We start from the raw sequence: 24,360 nt of genomic DNA on the forward strand, positions 1-24,360 counted from the left end.
TTACAGGACCTAAAAATCTGCTGCTAACATTAGTCTTGGTGCCAGATACCACATGAACCACCTTCAGAGGTCTTGTGGAATCCATGCTGAATGGGTCAGAGCTCTTTTGGTGTAACGATGGGGACCTACAGAGTATTAGGCTGGTGTTTTTAATATTATGGCTGATTGGTGTATAATAAAGGTGTAATGGGATGTATTTGGCTTTTGACTCATTGGAAAAATGTAATCTCACTGCTAATGACTTTACTTCTACATTACTCTCTAAACCCTCACATACTGGTGCCAACTGGGAAGTACTGGTGAGGAGTGAATAGTGCTTTCAGTGCTTGGTTTGGAATGAAAGATCTCAGAAATATCACAGTAAACATCCTTTAAAAGCCAGTTCGTCTGACAACAATGATGAAGCACTGTGACGGTGATGATGTTGTTTAAAACCCAGAACCTGGTCAGTAGAAACAGATGAAAACCAGCTGAACCTTCAATTGAAACATTTGTGCCACATTGCTCCCAACACTGATTATCATTTCTTGACCTACAAACAAAAGGATTAAAAGCAGAAGTGACCTAAATTCTGCCCATGCAGAATGCAAAATGAGGGTAAACACTACTCATTAAAATTGATGTCATTAATTATGTAATATCTCTCAACTTCTAGCAGTTGAAATCAAAAGCACATCACAGCGACTGAGACAAAGTGGTTCAAACCAGCCAGGCTTCTCTAACAGCTGGGGAAAAGGCCCTTCCCTCGCTCGGCCTTTCAAACAAACTTCTCTTGCTTTGCTTTTCTTCTCTGCGGCTCCTTCAAATAAACCTCCATCCCCTGTGATTAGCCACTCTGTAATTTGACTGGGGCTCTCCGGGGAGGATGAGACTGTTTGTTTTTGCTTGTCTGACTGTTTAGTTGCAGATCTGGACGTGGAGTGAGAATGATACAACTTCCCCTCACACACACAAACAAAAACTAACTGGTGTTTCCAAGACTGGGCTTGAAGTAAGCGGGTGAAGTCCTACACTAAATAGTTAACTCGGCAGGCTTGCGACTTGCATTACCGTTGGTATTTTTCACCCTAATCCGAGGGAGTGGAAGAGTTTAAGCCTGGAGGATACCATCGTTCCGATTATATGTTATGTAGGAGCGAAAGCTAAAAAGGCATCAAGAAAAGCTCCATATTATAAGCTTTTAGGGCTGCATGGTGGATTACATTGTGACCTGCACTCTTAACCATTTTGAAAGTATGGGCCCACCCGTGAGATCCCAACATTTAGCTTAGAATGTGACGCAACAACAAGCTTTAATTCTATTGATTCATCTACTGATTAGTCTTTCCACAACATACAGCGCATCCATCAAATGTAGGATTTGTCCACTTAAAATGGTGCAGGAGTTACAGAACTGTACAGAACTGTGGAAGTGCTCATCCTAAATGAAATTACTTTGGGCAAACCATGACAGGTAGCCATAACTTACCTGTGAAAGGGTTCACAATAAAGGTACTGCAAATTGTTCTTTAAGGGATGCCATAGAAGAACCACTTTTGCTTCAATAAAGAGCCATGTTTGTCAAAATGATGTATGAGTGTAAGGAACCCATTTTGAAAGTCTAAAATCTAAAGAATTTAAAGGTTCTTCACAATCACACACATCTCTATTAGAAACACAATTATTTATGGAACCATGAGTGGTTCTTCTATGGCTTTGCTGAAGAGTCAAGAGCATGTATGAAGGTGACGGAAATTGTGACGGAATTTTAGAAGGAGGAGTTTCCGGTTTGTATTTTTATGACAGAAAGTACTGGAATGCCACAAGTCTCACTCATGACTCACCGAGACACAGTCCAGCAGAAGAAAACAAGTCCATGTGCTTTTTAATGTGCACCAGAGAAGTTGCAAGCACATAGCCATCGTAGGGACACTTCACTGACTATTCGTCCACTTCTAACTACGCCTGTCTGCATCGGATTCATGTAAAAACTTTAACAAGCCGTGGTCACATGTTGAAAGCAGGTTTGGACAGGCTTGCTTCCTTTTGTTGTCCACTCCTCAGCCATAAACCAGTGTTTTACTCCCACTGACCCAGCCAGTGAAACCACAGTTCTCCACATTTTCTCCATACCTCTATGAGCCATGGATAGTGGGGATGACTCACTGCTGCAATTGAGTTGTGGTGTAGAGTCAGAACTACTGTACCTCCGTTCCCTGGCTGACTCTGATGTAGCCACACATTGGGCTGAAGGCTCCAGTCCCACAGGCTAACAGGTGAGTGCTGTTGAACTGCTGGATAAGCTTGATGTAGTTAGCGCACTCTGGCTGTGAAAGAGAGAAAAGAGAAGACATACTTTTAAGATAAGATAAGATAGTCCTTTATTAGTCCCGCAGTGGGGAAGTGTGAAGACAACTGGCCGACACGTTCTTGTACACTCAGGAAATGAAGGTGCTACAAATGGTTCCGAGAGCGATGCCATAGATGAACCAGATCTTTATTACAAGCATTGTTCTTTATGGAACCAAACATGGTTCCTCTATGGCAGTGATTCCCAACCCTGGTCCTGTATGAGCCTGGTCCTTCCCCTGCTCCCTTGCGCACTGTAGTGGTTTCCTGTGTCGTCAATTCAGGAAGGTCTTGTTAATTAGCTTATTAGCTGGATCAGGTGTGTCGGGAGCAGGGTAAACACTAAATGTGATGGGCAGAAGGTCTCCAGGAGCATGGTTAGAAACCACTATTCTACAGAATCGCTCAATGAACCATGTGTAGCACCTTTATTTTTAAGTGTTTTTACAGAACATTGGCAAAGGTCAATTTGTCAATATTGTGATAAACTTTAGTACATCATGATTTTTTTATTGTAATAAAAATAATAATAGTCTACTGTCTCTATTGTCCAGGGAAAATCCTTCTACTAGATTTTGGAAAACCATTGCTTGTGGCATTCAGTGACAAGAGCGTTAGAGAAGAGGTCAGGATGTTGGATAATAACCATCCCACCTCATCCCCAAAAGTTTTAGATGAAGCACCATCGCCATTATTTCAGAAACACAGTTCCACTGCTCTACCCCTCTCTAGCCCATGCCTGGTATTAGGCATTAGGCATGGTACCAATTGGTCCATGTTTACCTCATCACCCCCCAACTCCCCAACTAATTCCAAAAACACTGGATGGAGCACCAACCATCATTCCAGAGAGCACAGTTCTTCCACTGCTCCACAGCTCAATGCTGAGTGGCTTTATGCCCCTCTAGCCCACGCCTGGCATTAGACAGCATGATGCCAATAGGTTCATGTTTATCTGTCCCAGTGAGTCCTATTCTATTGGAAATACTTCTGTACAGGGACTAGACAAGCTATGTATGTACATTTGCACATCTGTATCAGCAATGGGTTTAACATAAAGTAGCTGAATAAATTCATTAGAAGTGGTGTCCACAAACATTTGGACATGTAGTTTTTTATTATGTAGTGAATCTATTTTTATACTGAATTGATACAGAATTGATGAGAATTGTTAACACTCTTAATATATACTGAATAGGAAGGGATGGGATGGGGTAGGGTGGGTAGGATGGGATGGGACTGCTGAAATAGGTAGAAGAGGATTTTTTCCAACGTTCTGTGAAGATTGCCCAAACTACCATTAAGTTAAGCTAATAACCTTTTCCATAGACATTGTACGCAAAAGCATGTTTACCTTCTCCCTGCCCTGCATGAGACACTCCTCCACCTGGTCTTCAGAGCTATCCCAGTGAATCTGAGAAAAAGACAAACAGAGAGAGAGAGAGAGAGAGAGAGAGAGAGAGAGAGAGAGAGAGAGAGAAAGAAAGCTTGCTGTGGTTACTTGAATGATCTCATTGTGTCCAGTGTTGGTCTATGAAGCACTGGACAGGTCACACTTGCCAAATTTCCATTCCTCATTGAGTTACACTAGATCACACAGCTGTATAGTTTTCATGGGTCTGAAGTTAATGGACAAGTACATACTGCTGTACTGTCTGTGGTCCTCTGACCAAAGCTAAGCAAACAGCCATTTTCAAAAGCATGTAAACCATGGCTGACATTTAGGGCAAAACATCCTCATCAGCATAGACTGTTTATGTCTCTGTAGAATAGAACCTTTCAAGTTCTTGATTACTGTCTAGTCAGCCACTCTCCTACCCTCAGGAACCCCTTTACCCATAACAACCCCTTAATCAACAGGTTTTAAAAGAGTAAAGAGTCTCACTAAGGAATCACCTCTGAACAACTGAGCTACTATAATAACTGCAAGCCAGTACAATAACTTTTAGCTAAAACCCTAATATGCTGTTGATTCTTCATGTGCAACTAAAACACCCACTGGGACCTTCAATCGACTGAGGCATGGATAATTGAGGTAGGATATGACACCAGGACCTTTAAGTCCTGTAAGTTGTGAGATGGATCTTCCACAGATTGGAGTTGTTGTTCCAGCACATCCCACAGATGCTTGATTTGACTGAAACCTGAGGAACTCTATTTCAAGCTTCTCAAATTATTATTAAAGCAGAGCTCATTATCCTGCTGGAAGAGACCACTGCCAGTGGAGACCACCATCGTCAAAGGGTGGAGATGGACACCAGGACCTTTAAGTCCTGTAAGTTGTGAGATGGATCTTCCACAGATTGGACTTGCTGTTCCAGCACATCCCTCAAATGCTTGATTTGACTGAAATCTGGGGAACTCTTTGTCAAGTTTATTATTTGAAGCAGGGCTCATTATCCTGCTGGAAGAGACCACTGCCATTGGAGAACACTGTCTTTGAAGGGTGGAGATAGTCTACAACAGTTTAAGGAAAGTGGTTTGTTTCAAACTGATATCCACATGAATGCCCAGACCAAAGCTTTCCCAGTAGAACTTTGCCCAGGGCATTTCTGAATAGTCTTCTCACCACAGTGCATCTAGGTGCCATCCCTTCCCCAGGTAAATCAAGACCAGGCAACCTTCCTCCATTACTCTAAGGCCAAGTTCCAACACTCGCATGCTTGTTTATGGTTTATCGCTTCACAGCCCATATTTGGTAACTCAAGCCTTCAAGCCTCGCCATTTCAGAGATGCTTTTTGGTTCGATTTTGGTTCTTCTCAAAGTCACTCAGGTCTTCAAGTCAAGCTTATTCAAGCTTATTTCTCCTGCAGCATGCACTCGTGGTCTAATATAGCCTAGACTTTGACGAGTGCTGTAGTTACAAGATAACCAATGGTTTTGGGCTCACCTGTGGTACCTGTAATCAATAGAGGAACTGGACAGGAACACTGGACAGTGTCTGAAATTCAAACCACAATCACAACCTACCTCTCGGTGAGGAGCACTGACTCTGTCCAGGTTAAGAGAATAGAGTGTGTCTTTCCCTCCAATGATCAGCCTCTCTTGAGTTTCGTCCAGCAGCATACTGTAGTGCTGTAGAACCCCATCTGCAGCCTGGAACACCCACGTTCTGTTCAACTCCCACAGCTCTACACACACACAGGAAACAGAAAGAGCATTACAAGTGACATCATAGAGGAATCAACAGATTACGGTAATGGGAGAACCTTATCCCGGAGCTGGATGTAACAGTGCTGTTGGAGTTTTGGAGAATTGTCTCCAGACCAGCACACATCCTGACCAGTTCAGTCTAAATGTGTGGTCACACAGCTTGGATAGGATTAGTCTGGTCATTCCTAAGCCCACTATTAAGCACAATGCTTCTCAGAGGTGGACCTGCGTATGAGAGGACTGGAGAGTGCAGATTAATCAAGGTGGTTGGTGTCAACAACTTAAGCCATTTCGGCCTTAATTTCCTGAGTGTGTGTGAGCCGGGGTCCCTGCAGGGCTCTCATTTAAGCCACTCTAACTGTGGCCCTCTGATTTCCACCGTATGTGAATGTGTGTGTGTGTGTGTGTGTGTATTAGCCCTCTGGTCAGCCACTCTGCTCTAACTAAATCTGTTTGTGATTCCGGGGAGGGCCTCTGCTTGGCTTTTCCTGAAAGTATGAGCAAAAGACCTTAAACTGGGCCAAAGAGACACACATACAAACATCCACACATGACCAGAGGCTGCTCCCCGCTGAGGCAGTTATTTCAGAGGATCACAGACTGCCTCAGAGGAAGGAAGGATAGTGTGTAAAAGATGCCTGGGGGGCAGATCAGGAAATATATTAGATGGACAGATAGACAGACAGACAGACAGACTGTCAGAAGGGTTGTATTGGACAGATCACCATCTTTCTAAGGATCACAGTTCTTCCACTGCTCCACAGTCCAATGCTGGTGGGCTTTATACCCCTCTTGCTGAATGTCTTTATTGGAAGGGGTGTCCACAAATATTTGGACATAGATAGTTTAATCCATTCATTCGTATTAATCTTTTTTTCTAACAGATTTGGTTAGGACTTATGTATGCTTTGAAATATGCATGCCATACTGTATGAGTTCACTTAGCTTTCAGTTCTGCATCCCCTCTCCATTCATCAGTGGTCAGTGTCTGACCACAGGACGGCGGTCGGCTGGATGTTTTTGGTTGGTGGATTATCATGAATTAGTTTAACAGGCATGAGGAACATTTTCAAACCAGTCTTTAGACATTGAATATGTCAAACAGACCTTTCAGCATCTCCAGAAACCCTGGCATTAATGAATTAATGAATGAATTAATTTATTTATTTATTTATCTATCTATGTTTTGCTAGTTAGTTTTTTTTCTTTATGGCTCAGCTTTATGACCATCCAGATAAGGTATAAATGTGTACATGCAACAAGGTTGGACAACAGAAAATTACAACCGTGATGTCTGGATATACAGTACTGTAGACTGCGATGTAAATTGTATGTAGTAAGTCTGGGTAGTGGCTTTACTGCAAGCTGTTACCACTTACAGTCACCCCACTGTTTAAGCGTTAACCTCTAAACCCTCTCCACCCGGGCCCTGCAGCGTGAGCTCTCTCTGATGAGGTGTCAGGTAATAATGGCACGAAATAGAGGAGAGGCCCAAGAAATGAAGGCTAATAGTGTTTTACCTTAAGCTATAACCATCAGGGGAAACAGGGCTGAGAGATCAGGAATGTGAGAAGAACCACGAGGGCTTTTGCTTTTCACTGATTCTGATTAATCTACAGCGTCTTGTTGATGCTTATTTGATCTGTCACTCGTTTTATTTATACTGAGTGCATAATGCATGGTGAGCATCCCGAGGGACCATCTTCCCTTCAATGTCATCACAAGCCTCTCACTCATGTTAAATCTACTTGTTCGGCCTCCTTCCTCCCCGTGGGTTCAATAAAGTAAAGTACAGTAATTTAAGCCAGATAAATTAGAACGGCTCTGTATCAGATGCTGCAGAGAGTCCTCCAGGTCTGACCTGTAGTGTTGCCTTCCATTACTCAGCAGGAGCCACGATGAAGAGGCGTGTGGGTCGTTATTGTTTGTGAAGGGGCCAAACGGCCAGAACAAACAGCAAATTACAAATCTCCCACCACAAGCCAAAAGCAAACCTTCAACGTCCCCCGAAGGCAATGGGCTTTTGAACCACTCAATAATGCTAACTCACTGAGAGCCCCTGACCTGGGCAAGGGTCATACCATTAGGTGCTCCAGGGGAGGGGTTGAGTAAGTAGAAATTTAAAAGGAAATCCAACACCATTCATTAACATCAGCATCAAGGCCACAGCGCTCTGGGTGATGTGACCTTTTCCCAAAAGCTTAAGGCATTTAGGGAAATGATGCACATCTTTGTTCTTCTTTGGTTAGTCAGATACTTCCAACAACTTCCAACTTTCAACAGTGTTCGAAAACAATAAATAAATAACTAAATAAATGAATAAATAAGTTCACCCAGATGGCTGAACTTATTTTTCTTTTTATTATGTATTTATTTATTGTTTTTGAACACTAAAAAACATATGGAATTTAAAAAAATGTTTTACGTTTTACAAACTTTCCGAACTTCCCTAACCCTAACCCTAACCCTAGATAAGGGAGAAATGCTAAGGGGAACTCCTAACAACCATGCAAGACCTGGTAGGCCACCAAAACTGCCTGAATCAGATAAAAAGTGCATTTTCAAGAGTGAGGAGAAAATCCACAAGCTTCTGTCCATCTTTCCACTGTGTGAGTTTGAAGTTATGACTCACTTTAAAGATCTGGGGCAGATTAAGAACTTTATTAATGGCAAAAACAAAGAAAAATAGCAAAACAAACTGCTGAACAATGGACAGAACAACCCAGAGTCCAGACCTCAAGACCATTGAATGTGTCTGGGATTGTTTTGATGGTGAGACGAAGAAAACAGTCCAATTTTGGATGTGGAAAACTTTAGACATTCCCTGAAAAGAAAATGCTTGGGGATGATTTGGTTAATGGATTATAATTAAATTTTCTTAAGTGTCCCAAAAACCTTTACTATAAAATTTGTGCTACAGTATCTCTTCTGTGGGATTGGACCAGACCGTCTAGGTGTCCCTGGGCCTCCATGGTTTGCATCAAAGAGAGCATTCATGACCCTGTTGCTGGTTGCAAGTTCCTTGGAGCACTTTTGGTAGGGATTGACCACTGCATACCAGCACCACCCGCCAAGACCTGCCAGATGTTTTGGAGATGTACTGACCCAGTCAGTTGAGTCATCTTGATTCTTACACTTGCCCATTACTCATTTGTTGATCCCACCCCTTGACGGGTGTCATTGGAAGCTGATAATCAATATTAAGCACTTTTCGTCAGTGCATTGCTGTACAGAAATCTCTAGACCTTATAGAGTTAAGTGTTTCCAACTCTTCACCATCTTTCCTGATACACAGGACCGTTCTGTGCTGACAGTTTAAGTGTTTCATGTAATTTGTACTGTCTGTTGTCCCCTTGTTGTTTTGGCTGATTCTGTTTCTTGTCACCAAACTGCTTGTGTATGGACTTACTTAGGAGACACAACATCTATCACGTTCTCTGTGCTTGGAACAAATAACTGCTGGCCACATGTGCCCTGGAGACAGCTCTAGCTTAATACAGGAAACACATATCTAATGGAATATAGATTTCAATGGAAATGACCCGATACTTCCCTCAAATCATCGTCCACATGTGCTGCCCAGGCCCTCTCTTTCTCTCTCTCGCTCTCTCACTCTCTCTCAGTCCTTCTCTCACTCTCTCCATTGAACTAAAGACCCGCTTTCTCCATCTAGGTCCTCCATGTGGGAAGAGTGAGAAGAATGAAATGTTCTGAAGGCAGGAAAACTCGCCGGATCTCCCTAAAGAGGCTTTGGTGGACGGAAGAGTCTGGACGAAGGGAGGAGGAAGATGGACTGATTGAAGAGGTGGATGTATACTCCCCTCGCTGAGGGGTTATTGGTTATCAGAGATAGGGAAGTGCTTTCATCCCGGAGAGGAAAAGAACCCTCTCTTTCATCCGTCACTTTGAATTTACTCCATCTCTTCATCTAACAGGAAAAGGCAATATCGTACATCCTATATGAAATGACCTTTTCCACTGCACAATGATGTGCTCTGTAAAGCCTCATACGGCGCCTCGCTAAAGACGAATGCTAAGCAAGATATGGGAAAAGCAAGCTAATTACACTTAATCAAGTGTCCTGATGGAAAACGGAGATTATTGTGTAGCCCAGGTGGCCGACACTGATTACTCAATGGGATGACTTGGAGAATTTAAAGACCCTGCTGGAGACTCTGCATGCCTTCTCGAAAAAACTAGCATATTGACTTTGTTAACCCACTAACCTTAGTAATTATCATAAGGCTGATCCTGCATTTGGAAACTTGATCGTTGCATTTCCTTTCACAGGCCGAATGCCTGGCCTGCGCAACCTTCCCAGCCAGAGCAATAACTCTCTCCAGTGGCGGCAAAGCGTTCAATGACCGTCTGCCGTGCCAATAAACAAAAAGCACAAGGAGTCAATTTATGGTCACTTTAAAGATGCCTTGCTAGCTTTAACAGAAAACCTTCAATATTCACGTAAATGTACTAATGCTATATTCTCACTGGTTTGGCAGTAAAAGCAGTCAATCTGCTCATTGGTTTTGTCTAAAATGAATTATTTAATATAGTTAATAATTAATTTCACTGAATGAGTTTTTCAATAAAGGGTGACTATTACACACACAGTCTGTATGTGTGTGTAGGTGTGTGTGGGCATCTGTTTGAGTGTAATTTAGTGCAACACAATAGAAGAATAGAAAGTTTGACCTTTTCCCTTCTCCTCATTGTAGTTTGAATTTTCATTCTTCTACAAAAACGAGGACACACCCTACACACACACACACACCCACATATATATATATATATATATATATATATATATATATATATATATATATATACTTCCCATACAGGAGCACATTGTAGTTCTATAAATCCAGACTGTATCCATCTGTTTCTCTGCATACTTTATTATTTAGCCTCCTCTCACCCTGTTTGTTCTTCAGTGGTCAGGACCCCACAGGACTGACCACCACAGAGCAGGTAGTATTTGGGTGGTGGGTCAGTCTCAGCACTGCAGTGACCCTGACTGACATGGTGGAGGCTTCAGAGCGTGTTAGTAGTGTGTGTTGGGCTGGTGGTACGTCTATCCACTCATTGCCCACTCTATTATTAGGCATTCCTACCTAGCTGGTCCACCTTGTAGATGAAGGTAAAGTAAGAGACAGAAGGTCTCTGATCTGTCACTGCTTGTTTGTGTTGGTCATCCTCTAGTCCAGTTAGTGCTCACAGGCAGACACTGTGTGCTGACAATGCTTATATATATATATTGGCTCAAATTCTGTGATAACATCTGCCGGTGAGACCTGTAGTGAGATCTGGAAGTGATTTGCACCTCTAAAACTGTATACAGAAATGCACCTTTAGTAAAAAGCACTTTAAAGCCAAGCTGTTGGTCTCCTGTAGGTCCTATAGCTTAGGCAAAGGCAGAACATTCACACGCTAAAAACGTACCTGAAATATTTTCCTCCAAATCAAACTCAACAGCACGATAAACACTGCGTGTGTGTATCTCTCTGTGGGTCGTGCGAGGTGAAGGCCCTTTGCTCTGCTCTGAAGCCCAGAGGAGTGCGTTTCCTGTGGGCTGACTGGCAGGGGCATCTTGCTGATCTGGAGTCCAGATGGCAGAACAGCCTTGGGGAACTGATGCCTCTGGGCCTCTTCACAGCAGCAGCAGCACACCCCTCGCTGCCTTGTGGATGGCCTGTATGCTTCTCTAAGACTGGTGTTATTTGTACTGTCTGCCTGTGCCAAATTACAGCTGTCATGCCACCACCCCACCCCTGGAGCTCTCTCTCTCTCTCTGCAGTAGAGAGGAAATGAACCTGTCCTGAACCAGCCAATCCGCTCTTCTCCTGAAAACACAGCAATATCAGTCAAGACACAGTGTGCCATTTCTTCTTTCTTATTTATTTAATGTGCTTCTGAGTGCTGGAGTGGGTGAGGGGATTTAGCTCACATTCAGAGGCTTTGGCTTTGTCCCTTTGGACTCATTAAAATCTGCCCCCCAGAGTAGCCGGGCTGCGTGCATGGCCACAATGGCATGGCGAAATGGACCAGCATGTGGAATCTGTGCGTGCGACAGCTTTCCTCTATACAAAAGGAGCAGAGCTCTGTTGTTGCTCATGCTGGGATTCTGGGTTTCTGATCAAGCTGACTCGCAACACATTCAAATCACGTTACAACTGTTGATTTGACAAGAACTTGGGAATGTTAGCAGTGCGATGAGAATATGTATACATCAAATAATTCATATTTGATTCATAAAGTCATATCATCATATAATTAAAGGAGAAAATTAGATTCAAAAACAGAAATAGCCACTTTTATTGACATAATCTAGCAATTTTACCCCAAAATATCAACTTCAGGATCATGTTGATGCTCCACTGACTGTATTAGGGAGAGTGGTGTCTGTGTCATTCCCACTCTGGGCCGGAACGCTGCTCCTGCACTATGGAGCTCTCTCTAGAACTGTGTAATGCTGAGTAACCAGTTACAGTGTACATGGACCACAATTCTTATTACTATTAATTATTATTATTATCTTTATTCTCATTATTCTTACCATCACTACTTTGATTATATTAGTTATATTATGATTATTCTGCTCATCTGAGCAGTAGAACAGTCTTCTGCTGTGTGACTTTTATCAATAATTTATATAGTTAAAATATATAAATATATTTAAATAGTTCTGGCCAGAGGAGGTTGGATCTCTCTTATGAGTCTCGGTTCCTCTAGCTTTGAGGGAGTTTGTCCTTTGGCCACTGTTCCCTATGGCTTGCTCACTGTAATGCTGAGAAACTGAGTAAAAGTATAAGTACATATTTGTGTAAAATCCTGTAGTATCACTCTACCGCCTCAGTCCACATGCTTCTCTACCTTCTGTAGATCCTTCAGCTTGTCAACAAATGCATGTGTACACATTATGTATTAGAGGGAACTTAAATCACTAGTGTGATTTGTATTTGTAGATGTAAGGTGGGGCTGTGGTGGCTCAGCGGTTAAAGCTCCGGGCTATTGATGATGAGGTTGTGGGTTCCATACCCAGGCTCGACAAGCTGCCACCGTTGGGCCCTTGAGCAAGGCCCTTCACCCTCTCAGACGAGTTTTGGGTTCAAAAAACGGGTCACAACAAGATGCATTGCATAACACAACGCAAGCACTAGCTGAGTTCTGGGCAGGCGGTGCCTCAAGGGGCGCTACAGCGACTGAACTCATTCTCTGGATACGTGTGTATGTACAGTGTGTGTGTGTGTTTGTAAGTGTTCACGCAAGCTTTAAGGTAGGATTTGAGCCGCCCTGCCGAGATTTTCCATGACTGAGGCAGTGGGCAAGACAGAAGATCAAACAGTTTAGTATTATTTTCATAAATGCAGGAATACTAAGATCCTTAAGGGAGGTCTGATGATCGTTTACTGTTGCTTACTATTGCTATATGGCTGTACTATGTACTATGACTGTATATGGCTCTGCTATGGTAAAAAAAGAAAAAGTACAAAGCATTTTTATCCTGTTTGAACAGGATGGAAGAATTTCATGGAAAATATCTGGCAGAATTCTGCACAGCTATCTTCTCACACTGCCGTGATGGAAAGCCGCATCTGTCTGCAGATATCCAGCCCGGCACGCTGAGGTGTTTAGTCTTTGTATCATGGAAAGCCCTCATGGAGAGAGTGAGATTAAATCCATTACGGACAATTTAAAGATTACAGCGGCACGGCTTGGGAGAGGGTCGAGAGACTCCACACATTGATATCACACACAGTTAAGGAAAAGATATGAGTGAAGAACAAGGAGATTATGAGGGTGAGAGAGAAGATATGGTGTGTAGATAGAGTACGCTATCAGTGGAGCATGGGCTAAACATGAGTGAATGCTTCTAACTATATACTGCCCGAGCCCACACTGGCCTTGCACTCCTGGCAAGAAGGTTTAGGATTTAGCTCAGTGCCAACAATATTTAATGACTTTTATGACCAGCAGCAGAAGGTTATCCAACACTGAGCCTTTATTAAGAACCCTTGAATATCCCACTTGTTTAAAAAGATGATTAGTCCACTAGAAATTGAGCATTTCAGGGGCTGGGGAGCTAGAACCACCACTTTAGCTTTAAGACTACAACTATTAACACGTATTTCTATGACCTATCTTGGCTTTTGGCAGAAATGGTATTGTACCTAATGAATTAGGTCAGGTCTCAGAGTAACTGTATAATTCTGAGTGTCCAGTTTAAAATGCTACTATGTCATTTCAGCTCATTGAAACTAGCCAGATAAAAAAATGCCAATAAATTTTGCCCCCAATATTACCAATATTTGACCCAACACTGCTACATTGTAACACCGCTGGGCTCCCTTGCACCCCCGTCAGACCAGCTTACCACCAATCCACCAGAGTGACCGCCATGCTCCCCTGCCACCCGTGTCAGACCAGCTGCCCACTTTCCAGCTACTGCAGCTATAGTAAAGTTTACATGGACTCTTAACTATCTGCCACAATTCTTATTACTATTAATTATTATTATTATTATCTTTACTCTCATTATTCTTACTATCACTACTATGATTATATTAGTTATATTATGATTGTTTTGCACATCTAAGCAGTAGAACAGTCTTATGCTGTGGTTCTGTGACCTTTATCAATAATTTATAAATAGTTCTCACCAGAAGAGGACAGGTCTCTCTTATGAGTCTTGGTTCTTCTAGCTTTGAGGGAGTTTGTCCTTTGGCCACTGTCCTCTATGGCTTGCTCACTGGGATGGGGCGGGGGGGGGGTCGATCTTTTGTCTTACTACTGATTCTTGTAAAGCTGCTTTGTGACAATGGCAGTTGTAAAAAGAAGAGCTATACAAATAAATACACAATCCAATAATAGGTCCCAGACTGTTTTTTCTTTTTTTTCCGTCAGGCTGAAATGGATTTCTGCTCATGTCCTGCTCAATAAAATGCATTTGCAGCCGTCTGCAAGCATCTGATATGACAGTCGCGGCAAAAAAAAGACAAAAAGGGACAAATCATTACTTGTCATAACGGATTACTCGTTTGTGCTCTGACTTACAGATTCTCATTAGTAATAAGCTGGATATCTCTACGAAAAGCTGCACTGGCTAATATGGAATTTCAGCATTTACAGCCATTGCCGGATGCGATGGCCTATCTGCACACGCAGCCCTGAGCGTTGCCTTGTTATTCTGACTTGTCAGTCCTGCTAATGAAGATGGACATACTGACAGATCTTCCACATTCGAATACCAGGCTGTAACTCGCCTACTGTTTTCCGACGGCAACAAGACAAACCTCAATTACCTGCTGTTCGGATACAGAGCTAACAGAGTTGACTGACAGATGCACAAACACTCCCTGCATGTGCGGCTCCTGAAGAAACAGGAGGCATGTGTCAATCAAGCATTGGTGTGGAAAGCGAGGGAGGGAGGGAGAGGGAGTATATGAAGCATACTGTGGAATGTGTATGTCGAAGCTGAAGGAGTGCAGGGCCTGCCTTGTCATGCAGTGAGATTTTCAGCATATACAGGGAGCTGGGCGTAATTACGTTAGCTGCGCTTTGTTTACACGGCATTGGTGTCGCAGTTCACAGAGCACTTTCTGACATGTAACTGTTGGCAGAAAGACGCTGCTATACGGCGTAGTGAAGTCATATTTCCAAAAGAAAACATAGCGCAAATAACAAGACTAGAGTAACCACATTCTCAACCACCGGACGTCTTTCCTTAATGTGGGGATGCGTTCAAGCCAAATCTATGACAGAATCCAGAGTTCCCTCTTTCAAAAACTGTTTTTTAATATACAATACATTCAACAGCCTATAATCACTGTCATGCATAAACCTTATATCTCCAAAATGACAACTTTACAAGAGACGGAAAAAGTGTCAAAGTTGGATGGACAAATGGACACAATATTGACAAAAGTATTGGGACACCTGCACATTCACTATGCCAAGGGTGTTAAAAAAAAGAGTGTATCCTGCTTTTGTTGGAATAACTGGCTCGACTGTCCAGGGAGGCTTTCTATTTTCTACTAGATTTTGGAGCTGGAGCATTGATGTGAGGGTTTGATTGTATTCAGCCACAAAAGCATTTGTGAGGTCAGGATGTTGGATGATGATCACCACCCCAACTGGAGTACTGGATGAAGCACCAATAACATCATTCCAGAAAACACAGTTCTTCCACTGCTCCACAGCTCAATGCTGTGGGGATCATGGTGCCAGTAGGTTCATGTTCATCTGCTCCAGAGTGTACCATAATGAATTATGGATATTGGCGTATTATGGCAGGGGGCGTTGTGGTAAAAACAGAAGATCAGAAGACTTTAAGACTTTATTTTAATGATGTATAGGTTGCTTTGTGATATTTAGTTGGAACACATGATGAAAAGAAGGCGTTTCCAATTAAAGTAAGAAGTAAAGAATGAAAAAAATGGAGATATAAGGTACAATGCCTTTTATGCCCAATTTTATAGTCACATTAATATAGAAGGGACAGGGAAATTATTCATAAATGTCATTTTTCACTGAATTCCTCAAAGTCATTTTTCACTGAATGCCACAGTAATAAAAATGTCAGATTCTGGTATTAAATTAGATTCATACACTTTAACCCACGCTGTTCAGTAACAAAGCTGTAGATCTATTAGAATTGTCATTTCCACCGTGCAGACATCTACACATCTGGACTATATACACCCTCACATACAGTAACAGAACCAACCATTTGGTCTCAATGAGTGTTTCCACTTACAGTCATATTCAGTGCCCATACATGTGCAGAATGGCATGCTTTGAAGCTATAGTGAGGGAATTTCCTCGATTTAATTCCCTATCATTTTCCCCACCTGGGCTAGACTAAGTGTTCCCTGTGAGCTCTGAGATCTGTACAGACAGAAATCCACGATGCTTAAAACAAATGGCTTATGGAAGCACTATGGTCTGCTGCACACCCACTTCAAACGGAAAAAAAGGAGACTTTCAACACATACGGTCGAGGTGCTGAAAGACGGCGAAGGAGAATTAGCCTCATAAAGTAAAAATAAACCATTCACTCTCATACACAACCTGGAGAGTGGAAAGTCCTGGGAATGCGTGGCAATGATGTAGAGTGGGAAAGGAAGATGGATAGAAGGAAGTTCTGGAAAACAACGGAAAGCTTTAAATTAAAATTAGTTATTGATTTTAGAACACTAAGGCTGTATTGTAAATCTTTGGGAGTCGTAAAGAAAATTGCCTTTCACTAAGAGGAACCTCCTGATTAATGCTGTGCTGTAATTCACTTAAAGGCATAAAGATGATTAGTTTTACTTAAGAGCCGTCCCAGGAGGAATGCCACTCATAACTAGGGAGACGGGAGAACAATTGGACAGGAACTTGGACTCGTAGTCGGGGCCTGATTTTAGGGAGGATGCAAAGAGATGCCATTCCCTCGGTTAAAAAATTATCCTTTTTGTAAAACTGCCATCCTCCCATTCATCCCATTTGGACTATTGCCATCAAGAGACTAAGAGATTGCTACCTACCAGAAATGTGAGGTTTACATTTATAGCTGTGTTAGAACTAGTGTGCATTCAACCTATAGTACTGGGTTGCACCCTGCATTTATTTACATTTACATTTATGGCATTTAGCTGACGCTCTTATCCAAGGTTACTTGTATTACAGATGTGGGCCAATGTAGTGTTAGGAGTCTTGCCCAAAGACTCTTATTGATGTAGCGCAGCATAGTCACCCAGACCGGGATTCGAACCCCAGACTCCCACATGGTGTGGTAGCCTCCCACATGGTGTGGTAGCTCAGTGGCAGGTAGTGGTGTTAGCTGTTGTGCCACACCAACCACACGGGGTTCTAATACTGTGGTATTAACCCCTTTTTACACACTAAGGCGTATTACTCAGTAACTACAGGGACGAACAGGTGAGGCTGTTTTTTGGTAGTAGAAGTTTGTAATGACACATTTAGCCATATTCTGAACAACACTTTCGGGTTTAAGGGGTTATTCTGATTGTTGCTGTTTTAAAAATGTAAATATATTTTTATAAAAACTGTCAAACCATTGTGTATGATGAGGGATAGATAATACAGTAAGCTCTACCCCCATTGTGCTATGAAGTAATTATAACTACCCCACCCTGGGGTTATTATAACCTCACAGTTATTACAAACACCACACTCCTTGTGTTAGAAAAAGAAATAAATAAATATAAATATATATGTAATAAACAACTGTTTGTAGCAGGTACAGCTTATATTTTTGGCCCGAGAGAAGAAATACAGCCTGAAATCTGGACAATCGCTGGCTCTCCTGTTCCCTGAGGGGCAGGAGGCAGATTGGAGGCTCCCCAGTGTGAAAGACAATTACTCCATCTTCCTTATGGCCTTGTGTTGTGTAAAGTGTTTGTCCGTGATGTCAGCACCCAAATGAATGCCACATGAACCAGCGAGGGGATTCGGGGAGGGGACGTTGTTGACGATGAGAAGAGAAACTGAAGGAAATAGAGGCTCAGAGGGAATTGACCTATCCGTGCTCTGCCCACAAATGTGTTCTTTTGTAGCATCTGTTGCAAGGCTGGCTATGAGCTTTATTGGCTAAAATAAATGACATTAAACGTAGTGAGGAATATAGAACTCTATGGGTGACACTATGGGACTTTTGGACCTTTTCCAGAGCTTGTGATGGTACACTGTCCTCACGAGTCCATATCGCCATATAAGCCATCAGAAAACGTGAAGAGAAGGCCCTATCCAGATCCGTATCCGTTGCCAGTATCTAATATTGAGCATAATTGAGCCTTATGTCCTCAGGTAGTGCCTGAACCATCATTCAGACCACCCTGATTGTGATAAAGCGACCTTCGCAGTGCAGCCGTGAAGCTGACTCCAGGACTCAGCACACTGAGCCACTGTACCCCTGTGGATCAAGCTGATTGCCCCCATTCCCTAGCTGTCATGGGTGTCTGATGTGAGCAGCCTAACTAAGGATAAAGGCTGGTCTAAGCTGCCATTGTTCTTTGCTCAGATGAAAGGTTTTTGCAGTCTAATGCAGAACACGCTTTCGCTTCAAGCTGAATGTGTTCCTAAAGCCTCTGTGTGTGTTTGAGGGGGGGTCCATTTTGTCCCCTACTGATTGCGCTGGCTGTGGTGTTTATTATAAAAACTTGCGGGCCCTCCCTCTCTCTCTCTCTCTTTCCTTCACTCTGCATCTCTCTGTCTCTCTTTCTCTCTCTCCCGAGAAGCTGTCTCCATGACGACCCCTCAGCTCCCATGTTTGAAAGGAAGTGATGGGTTTATTGGGTAAATAGACCTCTCTTAGCTCTCTGGAGAAATACTAAGGGAGGGAGAGGGGGTGGTGTGATGACAGAAAAAGGAGAAATAGAGAGATCTGCTGGATCTTCTGCTGGATGTGTCCCTTTTGCTGTTCCAAGTAGATGAGGTCAAAGCCCTCTTTTATCCTTAGGAGGCGAGGACATCATTAATTCCCTAACAATGACTAGACCTGCCAGGAACACACATGGGCCGACGTCAGGAAATAACGTCTACAGCAGACAGGAGACACCCATAAATCCTCCTGCTTTTATGTGCTGACTGAGAAAGGACATGTGGGAAAGGGCTTTGAGAATGACAAATAGTGAAAGTCTTACACTGATGACTCTGGAATTTACCCCACGAACAAACATCCTCTTTTCACTGTCAATAGAAGTAATGAAAGGTCTCGATCGTCTAAATCTGGAATCTTATACAGCGCTATAAACAAATCACACGCATCACGGTAAATAGGACGGACACGTTAGCCTTTATTGGACGGGGACCCCCCCCCATCAACCCATCAACTCTCTTTTAAGAAAACGACCCTGAGCAAAATCATTTAAAGCCATCAGCGGCATAGATGGGCTCTTTCTTCTGCTCAAAGGAAGGTTTAAAATTACAGCTCAGACAGGGGTGGCACACCAGCAATTACGACTTGAACCTACATGCAACCTGAGCCGGCTCGTGGGCTGTTATGCTATCAATTTAAAACAGAGTATAAAATGAAACACAGGCCTCTGTGCTACCGTCTAGCATCCACACATCTACACATCACAGCCAAAAGCTCTGGGAAACCGAAGCCGAGGGTAGATTGGGGGCTTAAAGTTTAGGTTCTTGAGCAACAGGTGGTGCAGCAGCACAGATTTAGGGGGTCATATGCAATCTAGCAGTTGGACGCTATAGAGGTAATAAACCATTTATAAATGGATTAACCATTTATTACAAAAATGAGGACGCACCAATCCAACCTTTTTCCTTTTGATACCGATACTCCTATCTGAACTTGGGGTATCAGAAATAAGGAACGATGATAATAATGATGGGCTGTAATTGCAGTTTCACAGTAAGAAAGCACAGGACAAGGGAAAACCTTATGTTTAGATTTAAGCAGATTTAATTCAAAGTCATTTTGGAGCATTTCTATTGGTCCATTCATCGTGAAGTATTGACGCAATGTTAAAAACAACTGCCAGATTCACATTATGTGAACAGTCAAAAACTAGCAAAACAAATAAACTAGCGAAATGGTACAACAAGACAGCAACTTCAGGAGAAGATGGTGTTGTTGATACTAGAGAACAGCTCATCACCTCCAGGCTCTGCTAGATTTGGGAATATAGGTTGTTATCTGACCAGGCCTCATGACCGCAGCTTTTCCTGTGTCAGTGTCCACAGAAAGGAAGCTCAAGCCTGGGGAGTAAACAGGGATCCACACTAGGCTAAAAGCTAACAGTAGTTTGGTGTCTTTTACTGTGACCCTATTCCTCAAGAACAAACTGGACTACCGCTGCTGAACCAAACTGGAGCTCAACTCACATCAGAACGGCTTGGGGAACCCGGATCCAGGGAAGTGAAGAGTGGGGGAAGGCTAAAAGCTAACCAGCTGCAATATCTTCAGCATTGTGCTGAGAGGACACATCAAGAGGAAATCATCATTATTAATAATTACCACATTTATTAACAGTTTTTAATCTATGCTATAATATGTGGGTTCTGTGAGCCATAACCATAACATGAGCCACAATAACAAGCCTCTACTTTACATTGTTTTTGGCACCAACTTAAGTCACGCACACACTATATGGACAAAAGTGTTGGGACACCTGCTCATTCATTGTTTTTCTGAAATCAAGACAAAGTCCAGGGAAGGCTTTCTACTACATTTTGGAGGAGCATAGCTGTGAGGATCTGCTTGACACTGAGGTCAGGATATTGGATGATCACCATCCCAACTCATCATCAACTCCCCAACTCATCTAAAAAGTACTGGTTGGAGCACCATCACCATCATTTCAGAGAACGCAGTTCTTCCACTCCTCCAGAGCTCAATTCTAGTCCTAGTCTAATGGCAGTACGTCTCTACAGGGGCTAGACAAGCTGTGTGAAAGGGGTGTCCACAAACCTTTGGACATGTAGTGTGCTCAATGAATGCATTCTTTGTAATCTTTAAACAAATTCAACCTTTGTTTTTCCTTAGTTTCTAGTTTTAACCACTTCAGTTTATTTGATATTTTGTGCACATGTTAAACGACGGTAGGCGATACTTGTCGCTGCTCGGGCAGGTCAAGTATTTCTGGACATTTGTAGATGCAAGATAAGAGCCTGTTTGCTCTTAAGTAGCTGGAACTCAGGCTAAAAGCTCTGGAGAGCCTTTGGCAGCTTCGTGTTTAAATTCCGTGGAAGGTAAATGTTCAGTGATACTGTGGTACACCCAGAGAGATTTATTTACACAAGGTAATGCACGAAACTCTAACTCTGTCATAACAGCGTGACATCATCTAAAACAGAGTCCCACTCTGCAGGACCAGGTGGAAGTGTTTTGAAATAATGTTTGGAGAAGATTTAAACTAATTTTACTCAGGGATAAATGTACAGCTCTCAGAGATTGTGTGCCCCATGTGCTATTTACCCCCCCGTCACATTGGTCACCACGGTAGAAGAGGGTGCAATTGTCGATGTGCTTGGATTCCAGTGGATCTAAATGGAATCTGGTCTCCTGATGTGATACTCTAGAAAATACCTGAGTGGAGATATCAGCTAACAGCCAGCCAGTCCTGGAATGCCGTCCTGGCATGGCGTTGATGAGGATTTGCGGCAGACACTTTTCATACCTTCAAAAACGGATGAGTCATTTTTCTACAGAGCAGAAGCATTTTCCTTTTAACTTTCCTGTTAACATGGAGACTACACAGCTTATTCATTAACTCCTGTGGCTGTATCTGGCCGTGGAACTATGTTTGTACCCACTTCAGACTAAAGCTGCTCACCGCAGCATTTAATGTGGGGGGAACCACCCATGCGACTCCACCCGAACACCTACAATACATGTTGTATTTTGCATGTGTAGTTATATGAGGCTCAGTTTCCAGCAAAAATGGATCAACGCTTCGGTTTGGAGATGGTTTGTTTTTGAAGCTAGACTCACGTTACCCTAATTGCTGAAGCATGTCCATAAGGTAATTATCATTTCTTTTGGATAAAACTTTAAACTGAAACACATGTTGGATGTAAAACGCTGCTATAGTGAGTTTGAAAATGGGAGTTCCCATTTTGGACTCCACGGAGCTCCACTGGGCCTGCAGCACAACCACGCTCTGATAATCAAGGAGACTCGGCAATGGAATCACTGCTTTAAGAGGTTTGATTGGGTAGAGCTTTGTCCAAAACCAGAGTTATTATGTACTTGTAAAACAATTTTAGTAGCTTTGGAAGAACACCAGTTGAATCGTTCCTTCAGCTATTAATCAGCCCATGCTCAGTCCAATGATCCGACTCGAGATTCTGTTGGAGATTGTGCTGAGTAATAAGAGAAAATTGCTGTTATCTATAACCTACTGAGACATAAATTAACACTGTAAGGCAACATGCTCCGAGGCTTATCCGGGCTTTCCCGGATCCCTTAATAATCACAATTATAATGTAATAAAGACTTCCAATGCATATAATTAAAGATGTCTTTAGGCATGAGGAGAGCATGAACTAGTAAGCTACACTACATAGACAAAAGTATTGGGACATCTGCTATATTTCTTCTCAAATCAAGGGTATTAAACAAGAGTTTATCTTAATTTTGTTGGAGTAACTGTCTTTATTGCATAGGATTTATTTGCTATAAGAGTTAATGAGGTCAGGATTTTGGATGATCACCACCCCCACTTCATCCCCAACTCGTCCCAAAAGTATTGGATGAAGCACCGTCACCATCATTCCAGAGAACACTGGTCCACTTCTCCACAGCTCAATACTGGGAGCCCTTTCATAGCAGACTAACCACTGGCATCATCTTCCAAGCACGAAGGCATGGATGGGGGTCAAACCCACAAGCTTCAGTTTACAAGGCCTCACCACTAAGCCACCATGCCAGGTGATAAAGCCCTCTATCCCACGCCTATGCCAACAGGGTTACGTTGATCTGCTCCAGAGAGTCCAATATCATTGGCAATACTCTACAGGGATTAGACAAGCTTTGTTTATGCATTTGCACATCTGTGTCAGCAATGGGTGCAACTTAAAGGAGCTGAATGTAGTGTATTATTCTGGATTAGCCCACAGCAAGGCTCTCAAACATTCCATACGATTATACTTAACCTTAAAAACAGCAATCAAGCAGCATGCAGTACTGCATGTACAGATCAGAGGTGTAGGAAGCAGTAAAAGAGAAAAACACGGCACTAAAAAAAGACAAGCATGGCTCCAAGAACGGCTAAATCATCTAAATTAGGCCTATAAACACGTTGCCACAGGTTCCTGTTGAACCGAAACTCCGGCACCATGCAAATAGAGACCATGCTTTCACCCAACGACCTGGCAGATCACAACAAAGCTGACTTCAGTTACCTACCTGTCTTCATTCTCATGAATTTAAGACATATTAATATCTCAAAAGCGAAACCAACCAAGCCTAACCGCACACCTCCCTCCCTGCAAGCTCTCTGAATACCTCAGTGCATGTCGAAGCATTCAGGCAGAGCACAAACTGGCATGGAACTGACGGCATCTCTTAAAGCCAAGATGTTTTTCATACCATAATGATAGGATGCACGCTAAACGCTCTTCTTCACCCTGCATGGCGAAGCACGATGTATCGGTCCAGACATGCAGAAAGCCGAGCGAAGGAGGGTGTGAAATAAACAGTAAAAGAGTGTCAGAGATGGAAGGAGAGGGACTGTGTGGATGGCTGATAAAATAGGAGAGAAATGGAGGTGAGAAGAGTGAAGCGAGGGACTGGGCTAAGCAAGGAGATGAGAAAATGTTAAACTTAGTGAGAAAAGCTTTTTTTTCCTATCTGTCAATCATGATATGAGCTTTGCCTGTGTGTCCGTGGCTTCTGATGGATAGAATGGTTGGATGTAGCCAGGTTTAATGAGGATATCATACTAAGGCGCTAATCTCTTTTTAGGTTAAAGACATAGCACTATATCAGTGAGCATTCTTGGGCAAGACTCCTAACTCTACACTCTAGATAAAAGTAAAAAATCTAAGCTGTAGGACCTATAATGTAAAAAAAAACAAAAAACACATGCAATCTCACGATGTCTAACGCAAACTTCAGCTTTCTCTAGTTTCGAGCAAAAGTTATTGGGCAAGACTCCTAACCCAATTTTGTGTATAAGAGCATCTTCCAAATGTCATATATCTAAGCTTTAGGACCTACAGTGACATTAACTGTATATTGTGATCTTCAAACTTCAGCTTTCCCTACTTAGGAGTAAAAGTTATTGGGCAGGACTACATTATGGATAAGAGCAAAAAGCAAAAAATTAAACCATGCAGCTTACTGATGTCTACTGTACCTTATAATCTTCAGCCTCCAACTTCCCCAATTATAAACCTTCTTCGACAAGACTCCT

At 42.6% G+C, this 24,360-nt stretch overlaps 1 protein-coding gene across 2 annotated transcripts in view; it reads right to left on the minus strand.

Moving 5' to 3' along the window:
• Positions 1-24,360, minus strand: part of sema3e (sema domain, immunoglobulin domain (Ig), short basic domain, secreted, (semaphorin) 3E) — a 53,480-nt gene that overhangs the window by 25,469 nt on the left and 3,651 nt on the right. For both annotated transcript variants that reach the window (XM_072694598.1, XM_072694597.1), the window contains exons 2-4: positions 5,300-5,460; positions 3,683-3,742; positions 2,187-2,306 (exon numbers count right to left, since the gene is read on the minus strand). In XM_072694598.1, coding sequence (XP_072550699.1) covers positions 2,187-2,306; positions 3,683-3,742; positions 5,300-5,460 — 341 coding nt within the window. The remainder of the gene's footprint in view (positions 1-2,186; positions 2,307-3,682; positions 3,743-5,299; positions 5,461-24,360) is intronic.

Source organism: Salminus brasiliensis, chromosome 13, assembly GCF_030463535.1.
Source record: "Salminus brasiliensis chromosome 13, fSalBra1.hap2, whole genome shotgun sequence".
Taxonomy (NCBI): domain Eukaryota; kingdom Metazoa; phylum Chordata; class Actinopteri; order Characiformes; family Bryconidae; genus Salminus; species Salminus brasiliensis.